Source organism: Nylanderia fulva, unplaced genomic scaffold (assembly GCF_048542155.1).
Source record: "Nylanderia fulva isolate GAGA-0341 unplaced genomic scaffold, ASM4854215v1 Scaffold312, whole genome shotgun sequence".
NCBI lineage: Eukaryota > Metazoa > Arthropoda > Insecta > Hymenoptera > Formicidae > Nylanderia > Nylanderia fulva.
Genome location: NW_028190382.1, coordinates 1 through 14431, shown reverse-complemented (window position 1 = coordinate 14431; position 14431 = coordinate 1). Strand labels below are relative to the sequence as shown.

The 14431-nt window shown below is 25.6% G+C and overlaps 1 protein-coding gene and 1 pseudogene across 1 annotated transcript; both read left to right on the top strand.

Moving 5' to 3' along the window:
• The first annotated feature begins 4206 nt into the window (after positions 1–4206).
• Positions 4207–8600, top strand: LOC114933433 (uncharacterized). The gene is made up of 5 exons (XM_085484771.1): positions 4207–4230; positions 4506–4670; positions 5406–5601; positions 7460–7648; positions 8106–8600. Exons 1-5 carry the CDS (start codon positions 4207–4209, stop codon positions 8336–8338), a joined length of 807 nt encoding a protein of 268 aa, XP_085340897.1. The 3' UTR covers positions 8339–8600.
• A 3993-nt stretch (positions 8601–12593) lies between these two features.
• LOC146722443 (uncharacterized) lies at positions 12594–14266 on the top strand (annotated as a pseudogene).
• The last annotated feature ends 165 nt before the right edge of the window (positions 14267–14431 follow it).

Here is a 14431-nt window from a genome sequence, read left to right as displayed (position 1 = left end):
ACCACTTATCTTTTTTTGCGAACCCCCCCATCTGGAAAAGATTAGGTTTCCTCCCCCAAAAATTTTTTTAATTTGTTTTAATAAATTTAAAAAAATTTTTTCAAAAAATGGATTTCCCTAATTTTTTGGAAAAAAAATTTTAAAAAATTTTAAAATTAAAAAACTCCAAAAAATTGAACCCCTTTTTGGGACAAATTTTTTTTCCCAAAACTTTAGATAAAAGAGCTTTTAATTTTTTTGGTCTTTTTGTTTAAATTCTGTTTTTCAGTCTTTTTTAAAATTTGAAAATAGGGGTCAATCCAAAAAAACATTTAAAATAATTTTAAAAAATTCCCATTTTTCTTCTAAAATTCAAAAAACGCTTTGTTTAACCCAATTTTGGTTTTTTGGGGTTTTTTTATTTTAACCATCCTTTTTTTTTTGTGGGGCATTTCCAGATAATTTTTAAAATAATTTGATTCAATTCAAATTTTTTCCTTTTTCCCCCAAAAAAAAGCTGTTTTTTTTTCAAATAAGTTCAAGACCACGAATGCTTGGGGGGAAAAAATTTTTAAAATTTTTTTTTTTTGCTCTTTTAAAATTAGGCTAAAATTTTTTTTGGGGGTTTTTCCCCCCAAAAGAATTTCCCAAACCCCCCCAAAAATTTAATTTTTTTAGACAAAATTATTATTATTGTTTTTGCCGTTTTTTTCCCCTTTTGGGCTTTAAATTTTTTGTTAAAATTATTTTGAAAGGGGACCTCCCTTAAAAACTGTTTTTTTTTTGTCGTCATTGTCCCCAAAATGTTTTTTTTGGGAAAAAACGAAAAATTTTTTTTTTGCTATTTTTCTGCAATTTTTTTTTTTTCTATTTTTTTTAAACTGCCCTTTTTTAAAACTTTATTTCTTTTTATTTTTTTTAAAAAAAAATGAATGGGGCCGTTTTTCCAAAATATTTTTAAAAAAACCAATTCTAAATTTTTTATATATTGGGGGGGAGAAATAAAATCCCTATTAATAAAAAAAAATTTTCCCTTTTTAAACCCAAGGGGACTCGATAAAAAAAAATTTTTCTCCCCTAACAAAGTCTTTTTTTTAAAACCCAAACAAGGTTGATGGGTTTCTATTTTTTTAAAATTTTTAAAACTAAAATTTATGCTTCATTAAATTTTGTATTAAAACGTAAATTTTAAATCGTTTATTTAATAAAAAACTTATTAAAAACGCCCAAAAATTTATTTTTTTGGTGCCACCATAAAATGTCGCTACAATTTAAAAATTTTCCCCAAACCCCATGTCCAAATTTATTAATTTTGGTTTTTTCAAGATCTTGCATAAAAAATTTTGCAAAATTTTTTTGGGGATAAGGGGGGAAACCCTAGGGTGCCAAAAACTTGCTTGTTTCAATTTTTTAATTGAAGTAAATTTTACGACAAAAAATTTAACCAGGAAAAATTCATTTTTTGGAATTAAAGTATGTGGGATTGGGTTAATTCCATTTTACTCACATTTTTTATTAAAAATCTAGGGGAAAGTTTTTTGAATAGGGAAACCCTCCCAATGTTTTAAAATCTTCCGGGACCAAAATTTTTTTACCCGTAGGTTTTCTGTAAATTCCCAAAAATTAAATTGTTTTTTCCCCGGGGGAAAACTAATTTTAAAAATTTTTTTGAAAAAATTTTTGGGGTATGAGAAAAACGTGGGATTAATCGAGACCCAATTCTTAAATGGGTATTCTCCCCCTTTTTTATTTTTTGGGGCCCCCAAAAATTTTTTGGAAAAAAGGGGTCCCCGGAACGAGTGAGTAATATTCTTTATTAGAAATGTACCCTTTTTTTTGCCATTTCTTAAGAATATCGTTTAGTTCCTTTTCTATTTTGGAGGATGGGTTCTTTTTTATGATAGAATAGGTGCTATTGTCTTCAAGTAAACCTTCCATCTTATTCGTGTAATATTCTTTTGTCATCGCGACTGTTACGTTGCCCCTTATCAGCCCTTGTAAAAAGAATATCCGGATTATCATGGCAAAACCTATTTGTATATTTATACATACTAATCAAATCTTCATAAGTTGAATTAAACTTAGTTTTGCCGTGTAAAAAATAGGAAAGTTGTGGAACCAGATTGTTACGTAATGTATTTAAATTTTTCATGTTAGAACTAGTGGAATTCCCTTCTATATCTTTGATAAACTCGTGTATGGCCAACTTTTTGTCATTCTTAAACGGCAGGCCGAATTTACTTCTAAATTGTAATAGATTAGTGACATTGGTAGGAATTATTGTGTCAGTCAAATTAATAAACCATTTTTCGTTAGTACTGGTTAGAGGATTAATATGTTTGTCTCTGAATTTATTAGGATATATGACAATGTCTTTGTTTATATTATTGTTTACTGAAATTGTTGATTGTGGAATGTCTATTTTGTTGATGGAATAACTAAGTTTAATCGGTTTGATATTTCTCAGATATTCGTCTTGTTTCTTTTTAATTAGCCAATTAAATTTGTTATTATGTTTGTTATGTAGTCTGTTATGAAACATGTCAAATGAGATGAAATGATGTCTTAAAATTTCGTTCCATATGTGTACTGGCAGTTTGTTAGCCACATATCTTGAAATATTGTAAAGTTTACCATGTAATAAATTAATTAATCTATATAAATCTCTGATTTCAATATTTAAAATTTGTTTTTTGAATCTGTACAGCAAGCTATCAAGCCTTTTTTTCGATCTAAAGTGATGCAAACAAAATTGATTCCTACAATACGACGTCAAGTGGTTAGGTAAGACATCAAAATTTTTACAATGTTTTAAAAAATTCAACTTTGATCTAGCTTTGATTATTTGATAATTTAAATCAATCCATTGCTTTAACCTCCATGTTATTTCTCCCCCAAATGAATTATATAAGAACTTAAAATTGAAACGATGAAATCTAAACGGAATATTAGTATAACGCATTTTCAGGCCAGCGTAAAAAGCAATGCTAAATTAATACCTAATCAAAACATCACATACCAATGCTCAAGCTCGTATGACAATAAAAACAATTATAAATTATTAAATTAAGGCCATGTGTAACGAGCAATACGATATTATTTTATTATTGAGAAGAAAATTCTTAATTTGAAATAATAATTATACAAACGTTTCGAGCTCTACTTGCTCCTCTTCAGTGCGCAAAAAAATAGTGATAATAAATAACGATAATAAATAAATACATAAAATTCTAATAAAAAATCCGCAATACATAGTCAATATAAGTTATATAGTTGAGTCATAGTTAAAACGCAAAATATATTTACAATGAATTGAGACCATTAAAATAGTTCAACAAAGTAAGAACCCAATTAGAAGCAGAATGATTCGTCCGGTTATTCATAAAATATATTAGAATTATTAATAAAAACTTGGAGTGACACTTATACATTACTCCAAATGAACCACTTATCGTTATTTGACGAAAGTCCCTCGATCTGGCAATGATTATGTTCATCCTCTCCAAATTATTTGATCCCTATTTATTCGACTTTTTAAAAGACTAGACAACAGTCAAGTACTAACAATAAGACCAACAACAATTAGAAGCATCGTCATCTCAAGTTATTCGGAACAATTTGTAAGCATAAAGGTTCAATATTTTAGTAGTTAGTTTAATTTATAATTTTTAATCTTTTTTTCACATACACATTAGTGGAATCCTATTTTACAATTGAATAAATTCTTTAAATTCAGTTAACAAATATCAAATAATTTGGAGAGGATGAACATAATCATTGCCAGATCGAGGGACTTTCGTCAAATAACGATAAGTGGTTCATTTGGAGTAATGTATAAGTGTCACTCCAAGTTTTTATTAATAATTCTAATATATTTTATGAATAACCGGACGAATCATTCTGCTTCTAATTGGGTTCTTACTTTGTTGAACTATTTTAATGGTCTCAATTCATTGTAAATATATTTTGCGTTTTAACTATGACTCAACTATATAACTTATATTGACTATGTATTGCGGATTTTTTATTAGAATTTTATGTATTTATTTATTATCGTTATTTATTATCACTATTTTTTTGCGCACTGAAGAGGAGCAAGTAGAGCTCGAAACGTTTGTATAATTATTATTTCAAATTAAGAATTTTCTTCTCAATAATAAAATAATATCGTATTGCTCGTTACACATGGCCTTAATTTAATAATTTATCATTGTTTTTATAATTTCTATGGTTTTATTAAAAGACAGTTTGGCATTTTTTTGAGTTGAATCTGGGGAAATTCTCCATTTTTCATACTTTCTAAAAAGTATACGTTACATACATAATATATCAATATAATTTATTTTTTTAATATATTTTTCTATTAAAAAATATATAAAAATACTGGAAGAGTGTTAAATAATTATTTACATATTATATAATATGTAAAATTTTTTATTTTTATTTTTTAATTTTTAAAATTTTTTACTACTTTAATTTCTCTTTACTTTCTTTATACTTTTTAATTTCTTTATTTTTGTAGTGAGGTAGTAGGCTTTGTAGACAGTATTGAAGCCACACGTTCTGTTGGCGACATGAAACAATATAAAGTTTTTAAATTTTATATTAATAATGGCGAAGGGAGGCGAGTACAAGTTGTCGTGTGGAATGACGATATTACACCCGTAGAACCACATGTAAAATTAAACCACGTGAGTATTTGTTTTCTCTTTTTGCTTTCTCATAGAGGAAACTTAGTTTTCGTGAAAAAATCTTTCAGATCAATGTGTTCAGAATTTTCCAAACCATCAAAAAATTACATTAAAAAATATCTATGTGTATGTATGTATGTATGTATAATGTATATATAGTATGTCTGCCGACTCATTTTTCCGAAAATTTAAACGTTTCAAGAATTGTTTGAGCTACGGCACTCCACTTTGGCATACAAGTAAAATAGTACAATACTTTTATTTATTACCATTTTTATAAAAATTTATATAGTATTTTAAATTTTAATGCAATTTTAATTTTTCGATAAATGTTTGTGATTGTTCTAACTTCTATAAATTTTGACATATCGAGGTAAATTCTTTTACTTGAATAGAGTATCATTAAAGAATAAAGAACTTGAATAGAGTATCATTAAAGAATAAAAATGGTTGCTATTAAATTTAATGAAGATCGGTGATCATTTTTCATGAAATTTTGAATTTTTTAAATAATATAAATTTTCGAATTTTTTACGAAAGAAACATACAAAAGGAACATAAAAAATAAATAAATACATATATATATATATATATATATATTATATATATATATATATATATAATATATATATATATATACGTTTGTTATTTATTTAAGAAATTTTTCAAATTTAATTTTAATTCAATAAGTTAATTATTTGTATATTTTTAATTAATATAAAATTTATATTATAGATTATTCATTTAGACGGAGTGCAGGCTCGTACTCCTAAAATTTCACGATATAATAACGGCAATGTGCCCTACGAGCTACAGATCCAGAGTAATACAACAATCTCCAATTTGGGGAAATATAATATGGAACGAACCAATTTAATCGAACCGGAGCTTGTGGAGTTTTGTGATGTAATGAATACATCATCAAGAGTCGGTAAATTACAATTCAATCTTATGCCTTCTCATACTCATGAATTGTTTATTATTATTCTTTTTATTTTTATTCATTTCTCATAATACTATTTAATATTTCGAAAAGTATTGAAAATACAAAAAAAATGTTTTATACCAAAGTTTTATAACTACAAGGGAAACGAAAAATGGTATCATTAGTTTGATTTTGGATAATTGTTTGAAGGTCACATGAAGATCAACTTCTATTTTTTAAATGGAAGCTCCTATTTTTGAATACTTATTCTTGTAGCTTATCTCGAAAGCTTTCCAAAATAATATAATAAAATATTTTTCTCTTAAATATTTCTTGAGTTACATAAAATACAAAATATCTTGTGAAACATTCAGTTTTCAGCAATTTTACTTTAATACTTTTATGCATAGAATAATGAAATCAATCAATTAGTGTAAAAAAATACATATTTGCATTAAAAAAAAGTGTGCAGCTGCAGTGGCAAATTACTTACATTTTTTTTAAATACTTTTGTTTTCTTTATATCAATTAATTGGTCTCATTATTCCGTGCATAAAAGTATTAAAGTAAGATTATGGAAAACTGAATATTTTACAAGATATTGTATGTTTTATGTTAAAAAATTGTAAACTTTAAGCTTTATATCTCAAAAAGTACTTAAGAGGAAAGTATTTTATTATAGTGTTTTGGAAAGCTCTCGAAATAAGCAACTACAAGAATATGCATTAAAAAATAAGGGTTTCCATTTAAGAAACTGAAAGTGACCTTCACGTAAGATTCAAACGATTATGCAAGATCAAACCAATGATATCCTATCTGTCCCCCTCAAAGTCATAAAACTTTTTTATAAAACATTTTTTTCGTATTTTCTATATTTTTCGAAATATTGGTGTAGACCGATTAAATCAAACATCTTGAATATATACATATACAGGATGAGTCTGATAAAAAGTCCACCACGTTTTTTTCAAAAACGATTAGAGATAGGGAAAGATATAGAAAATATCTATTTTCAAAATTAGGGTTTAAAATATCGATTTACAAATCTTATCACTTTGATCTTGGATGACGTTGCCAAGGTCAAAGTAAAAACATCTTGAATTTTTTAAATAAGATCATTATATATTTTTATTATTTTATAAATTGATTCCTTGTAATATTCTGTATAAGAAGTTATAAAAGAGTAGGATGATTAAAAAGTGAATATATAGATTATAAAATATTTTATATTTTAATTTTACATAATCTTACATGAACTGTGAAATTTCTCTTAAAATATTCATTTTTTGATAATCTTATCTTCATATTTTTATGAATAAAATAATGAGAAAAATCGATTAGTCTAGAGAAAATACATAATTGTTTTTAAGAAAAAATATGTAATTTTCAACTAAAAGCCATTTTGTACATAAAAGTATTAGGATAAGATTATCGAAAAATGAATATTTTACAAGATTATTTCATAATTTATGTAAGATTATGTCAAATTAAAATATGAAATATCTCGTAAACTTTTCACTTTTTGACTTTTTTACTCTTATAACTTTTTATACAGAATATTATAGAAATCAATTTGTATAAAAAAAGTATGGTGATTTTATTTAAAAAATTCAAGTTTTTGTTTTGACCTTGGCAACACCATTTAAGGTCAAAGTGATAAGATTTGTAAATAGATATTTTTAAACCTATAATTTTGATAATATATATTATTCTTTACATCTTCCTTTATATATATATATATATATATATATATATCTTTAACCTTTTCTTTCTGAGAAGAACGTAATGAATTTTCTATTAGACTCACTCTGTATATGTATATGTTTATATATTTATATATGTTTATATATTTTTTCTTTTATAGCATTAGAGGGCTATATAAAGTCCAATTTTGGGCCAATTTATAAAACTAATTTAAATAAGAAAATTGGATGTGGATCTATCACTGATGGGTACTTTAAATTAGAAGTACATATTATAAATTTTGATGAAAACGATTATGAACTTATGAAAGGAGATAAAATTAAAGTAATTGGCGAGATGCAATATGCAAGTAGGAAATGTTTAACTATTTATTATTATTATTATTAATTTCAATTTCATTAATTTTAAACTTTCCTGCTTTGATATTTTGATTTCGTAATCATGGTGTTTAAAAAAAATATAATAATAAATTTAAGGGCTTCTTAAAAATGTTTTTGTAAATCAAAAAATGTCAATAAATTTATATCTTCGATTATCAACTAAATTAAAGAATTATCGATAAATTCATTTATTTTTTGAACTTACAAATTTTCAAACAACATTAAATTAACAAATTTTAAATTCAATAACATTATTAAATATTTAAGTAATTGTTTAAAATGATTTCCTTGTTCCCTTTCCTTCGTATACACACACATTTCACAGCAATTTTTTTATGATTATATGTTAATACCTTTATTCTTTTTCGAAATTATACATATATATTTTATTTTTATATATAATAACTGTGTAATAATTATTTACAGTTGATCCATCGTACTTTTCAGTACAAAGTCTAAAAGACATTAAGAAATTAGAAGAGCGAATGTCTTTGACTAGAATAATAAATGTTAATCGCACGTTAAAGAAAAAGAAATTTGAAGAAAATTCATCACAACAGGTAAAAATTATATCATCATTAAAAGTAATAAGTGTAATCGGTGTGTGTGTACAAGGTGAGTCAAAAGTATGTTTAAAAAATTTGTGTATTCTTGCATAAAAAGGAACAAGCTCACAAATTTTGAAAACAATATTTTTGATTCACCTTATATCTGCGTAGAGAGAAACAGAGAGTGCAAACTTTTCCATTTGTTTACATAAACAGCTTCAGTAAGCAACCACTACGAAGTAGCAAATAAATGTATAAAAAATGTTTAAAACTCATTTTAAAAGCTATTTAAAAAATGTTAAAATAATTGGTTAAGTCCCTTTTTATTCATTAAAAAAAGTTTACTTTTATATGTTAATGTATTATAAATATTAATTTAACGTTTATTAAATATTTTATATATTTTTAAAAAATATTAATAAATTTTTATATTTTTTAAAAATATTAATAAAATAAATATGTAATAAACGTTAAATAAACATTTATTTTATTAATATTTTAATAATAAAATATTAAATATTTTGGTTCTCTTAAATATAAGGTTCTCGGGTTCGATTCCCGATTCAGCCACTTTCGGATCTATATTTTTCTCGCATTTATTTCTTTAAGGGGGGTCAGAGGGGGTTCAATGGAATTAAATCTTAAAGATGAGATTATTCCATATATTTAAGTCTTGGCAGTGACTAAGTAAAATTCGTGCCTTGTGCATATAATTATTTATTTCCGATGAAAAATTAATTTTCGTCGGAATACACGCAGCAACATCCGCGTTCGGTTCTTACAGCCTTTCTATCATTATATTTAATATTGAGAGCCTGATAGAAATGTCTTAATTAAATATTTAATAAATGTTAAATAAATATTTATATTGAATTAACATTAAGGTAAACGTTTTTTTAAAATGTGACTTATATAAAAAGGGACTTAACCAATTATTTTAACATTTTAAAAATATCTTTGAAATGAGTTTTAAACATTTTTTATATATTTGTTTCTTACTTGGGTATGCTTACAATAGAATTCAGATTGGACCATTTAATTTGATATGTATATTATAGTCTATCTCTTTTAGTTTAAAAAATAAAAGAGAATAGCTATTTTTGGTGGTATATCCTATATACATATATAAGATGTTTCAAGGAATGATCAATATTCTATGGTTATATTCTAGAACATGATTGTATGAATTATTTTAAGCAAACAAATTTATACAAACATCTTATTTTGGACGGTTTTAAAGATAAAATGTGTTCAATTTTAAAGATCAAACACATTTATTAATTTTGGAGAAATAAATACTATGAAACAATAATTAATTAATTAATTAATTAATTTTTGTCGTTTTCTGTTACTATCCGAATACAAATGTAAACATTAGGTCACATTTAATAAGTTTTGCGTTAATTTGAAATTTTTTGTTTCTGGTGTAATTAAAATGTTTTATGTTTACACTTATGCCAAATTTATTGTTAATTAATTTAAATTATTGTTTACTAATTAATATTAATTTAAATTAATTATTTAAAATTGTAAGCTTAAAATTTAATGTAATTGTTTCATAAAATTTGCTTCTATTAAGTAAAAAAAATGTATTTGTTCTTAAGACTGAACACGTTGTAGTTTTATAACCACGTTCACAAATGAAACACATGTTTATATAAACTTTATTGCTTATAATAAGGTATACAATCTCATATTTCTATACTTTAGAATGCTAATCATTCTTCTTGAAACACTTTGTATATAATATAATATAACTATATACATAATACTATATATAAAATTGCATATATATTATACAATAATTACATTTTATATATGCATATATGTGCATATATGTTTATTTATTTATTTATTAGAATATCTTTTAGTGTCAGATCAAGAAAAAAAGCAAACAAGAATAAAGAGAGAAGAATTTCAAAATGTTACTATTAATTAATCAAAATTATAAAATTTAATTGTTTTATATGTATAATATAATTGTAAACATAAAATTTGCTACTTTTAAATAAATTCATTCGTTCTTAAAACTAATCACGTTGTATTTTTATAACCGCGTCCAGAACAAAATACATGCTTATATAAACTTAAAATAATCTGTATTTATTATGTTCTAGAATGTTAATTATTCTTCCTGAAAAACCCGGTATATTTAATGTAACTTTCTCTGCATTTCCATATTCTTGTAGCTTCGCTCGAGAACTTTTCAAAACACTATAACAAAATATTTTTTCATTCATATAAAAAAAAAATATTATATTGCAAATTACTTACTTTTTTAAAATCAACTCTGTGTTTTTCTTATATCAATTAATTGGTCTTATTGTTCTGTACATAAAAATATTAAAGTAAAATTACCGAAAACTGAATGTTTTACCAGATATTTTGTATTTTATGTTAAAATTCTATAAACTTCAGATCTAATAACTAAAAAAAATACTTTATTATTGTGTTTTGAAAAATTCTAAAACTGAACTATAAGAATATGTAATAAAAAGTGGAGATTTCCATTAAAAAATGTAAAGTGATCTTTACGTGACCTTGACGACGCTGTTCAAGGTCATACTGATATTGTTACATAATGCTTTATTTGAAGTCCTGCAACTTTTGTTTAAAACATTTTTTTATCTTGCATATTTTTGGAATAATTCAGGTGCTTCTATACTTTTTGAACATCCTGTATATGTGTGGTACATATATATATATATATATATATATATGTGTATATATATATTCATATTGAAAGCAATCGCCACCGATCGGCTGATTGCGCACGCGCCGATACGACAGCTAACTGTCCCCGATAACTGCTGCCCTCGGCGATAAGCGTAAAGGGCGCAAACTAAAGCGGCGCGCGCGGGAGAGTCAAAAGGTATTTAAACTAGCGAGCTGAGAAACCCGGGACTCTCCTTCGAGCAGTATACCTAAAAGATAGTTGATTTTTGTATACGGGAGTCTTACGAAATAAATAGCAGTCTTTGTCTTTACGTGAATATTTTTGTTGAGTGACTTTCAAACACCTTTCTCGAACCTTCGTACTTTCCGCGCTTTCTAAGAACAGTTAAAACTTTTAACGGTCATCCGTAATTAAATACTTTACTTAATTCTTCTTTTAATAATCTCGATTTCTTACAATATATACTTACATAAGCATGCATACATATATTATATATACATATATACATACATACATACATACATACATGTGTGTGCGTGTGTGTGTGTGTGTGCGTGTGCGTGTGTGTGTGTGTACATGCTGAGAACAAAGAATCCCTGGAAAATGTAGAAAATAATAAGTTATACAGAAAAGTAATTTGGATAAAAGTTGCAGAGTTTATGAAGATCTAATTACAGATCTTATTATTTTGACATTGGATGACGTTGGCATAGTCAGGACAAGATCATCTTGACTTTTTTGAACATTTATTATAATGTATATGTTTATTTATATAATATATAATTATTGTATATTTTTCTATATATATTGGATACTTGAATCCATCAAACTATTACTGCCTTTTTTGCAAAATGTTATTTCTTCCCTCGCCACACTTACTTTGATTGTTATTTCAATTTTGACAGCTGTATCAAGAAGTTAATTATGTTCATAAAGTAAGTATATATGTCATTAAAAATATATAATTTATAACAGAATAAATGGCGCGCGCGAAGCGCGCGCTTGTGTTGTCTAGTAATTATTAAAACACTTAAATATATAAAGTACTTTAGGATAGTTTTCGTTATATAATATTTCATTTTGTCATTAAGAGTAAATGTCTCTTATAATTAGTTTTTAATTGTTCCTCAAATGTTATGATTTAAATGTGTATTTTAAAACTCTAGATTTTCTATTGCACCGATGTAGAATTACGTTTTATAATAAATCTATCAATGTAAGAAGATACTGAGGTATTCATGTACATATAACTGGTTTTAGAGATCTATCGATTGATATATGCATATCCATTACTTGTCAATAAGATATGAGCAGTCAAAAAATATCAGTAAGCATCCAATACCTCTTTGAAAATTGTTTATTGCAAATATTTGTGTAAACTTTTTTTGTAAGTGAACTTTATTAATTTTTAGTGATTGTTTTTTTTATAACTAACAGAAACATTTAATAACCTGATATATATTATATAGATGTAGTTGCACAGATTTTAATGGCTTTATATAGTGTTTGAAATATCTATTTATAAATATGTATTTATAATATTTAAAAATTTTACGTAATTTTTATTTCTATTATTTATTTATATAATACTTTGTTTATTTTATGGTATACACATTAAATATGTCAGTTTGTTGCATAAAAATTATAAAAAAATAGTAAATATAAATTGCCAAATGTTACTTTTGAACAATGAGTAAATTCAACAAACAATTGCATAGTAAAAAATAAGTACATGTTCATCAACATCCGCAGTACAATTAAGTTTAAACTTATTAGAGATTTAATTATTAACATAAAAATGTATATCGTATTATAAGCATTTTTATTTAATATAAACGTAATTACAAAAATAACTGTTATATATTTACATTTGAAAAAATAATCTAAATTTATCTATTTATATATTCACATTTTCTCTTCTCTGTTGTTAAATATAGATAACGATCATGGAAATAGTGATGATGGATCAGAGTACGCTCCTTCAGAAAATGAATGCACATCATCAGATGACAATAATGTAAGCTTACAAAAAGAATCAGCTACAAAAAGATCTGTATCCTCACAATCCAGTTTAGATACTTCAAAAATAAGTATAATTGATACAGCATGCAATGATGAAGCAATGTCTGTTGATAAAAGTAACGTTAAATCCAAACAGAACTGTTGTGTTTTCTGTTTTAAATTGCAAACTCAACTCGCGCGGCACTTAATAACAGTGCACCGTGATAAAGATGAAGTAAAAAAGTTCGCTGTTTTGCCCAAAAAACATGAAGAAAGGAAGAAAATAATAGATATCCTTCGAAAACAAGGTAATTTCATATTTAATACAAACGAGAATGTAAATACCGGAAAATTAATTGTATCTAGACGGCCCAATGTAATTTCCACTAAGACTGCCATGGATTTTATTGCTTGCTCAAAATGCAAAGGATTTTTTGCAAAAAATACAATACGTTACCATGCACATTATTGTCAGAAAAAAAATTTCAATAAAAATAAGACTATTATGATTATGGGCAGAAGAGTAACGAGCAGACTACATCACTTAGCAAATAAAACATTAAAAATAGTGTTTCCTGTAATGAGAGATGACGAAGTCACACGTATTATAAGATACGACGAATTATAGATAGTATATGCAAATAAATTGTGCACAAAATACAAGGCCCAGCATCAACATGATATGATTCGAGCCAGATTGCGTCTTCTCGGACGTTTTTTATTGGCACTGAAGAAAATTAACAAAGATGTCGAAGACTTTCAATCGATTTATCATCCTAAAATTTACGATTATTGCATCTCTGCAATCAATATAGTCGCTGGTTATAACAATGAAGAAAAAATGTATAAAGCACCAGCTACTGCATCTACGTTATCAACACTACTTAAACAAATAGGAAACATCTTTATTGGAGAATGTATTAAAAAAGAAAATGCAGAGAAGAAGAAATTTGCGAAAGATTTTTTGAAATTGTTTACTGTTGACATCGGAATAAGTGTGAACAAAACTGTAACAGAAACTCAAACAGCTCACAAATGACATAAAAAAATCATCCTCCCATCACGAGAAGATATTAATGCTTTATATAAATATTTGAAAAAAACGAGAATGGAAGCTTACATGGAATTACAAAAATCTTTTTCTTATTCTAAAGGCTCTCTTTAGCACAAGTTACATTGACCTCTATTCACGTATTTAACCGAAGACGAGCAGGAGAGATAGAAAGAGCACTTATTGAAGACTTTAATACTTACGAAAAAGTAAGTGAAAATGTGAATAGCGATATTTATAATTTCATTATCAACAGAAAATAAAAAAATTGCCGAAAAATACATCAGATTTTGCATACGCGGAAAATTAGGACGTACTGTGCCAGTTTTATTATCTAAGGAATTATTCAATTGTGTTACTTTAATTTTAAAATGGCGAAAAGAAGCTAACGTACCAAGCAAAAATCCATATATCTTTGGATTGCCTGGTTTTAGCAACCATAGATACAGATATCTTAGAGCTTGTGTTTTAATGC

Coding starts and splice junctions, on each gene's coding strand:
- LOC114933433 (XM_085484771.1), top strand. CDS start 4,207: ATGGTTTTATTAAAAGACAGTTTG. Junction 4,231..4,505: donor TTTTATTAAAAGACAGTTTG/GCATTTTTTTGA, acceptor TTTTGTAGTGAG/GTAGTAGGCTTTGTAGACAG. Junction 5,602..7,459: donor GAATACATCATCAAGAGTCG/GTAAATTACAAT, acceptor TTTCTTTTATAG/CATTAGAGGGCTATATAAAG.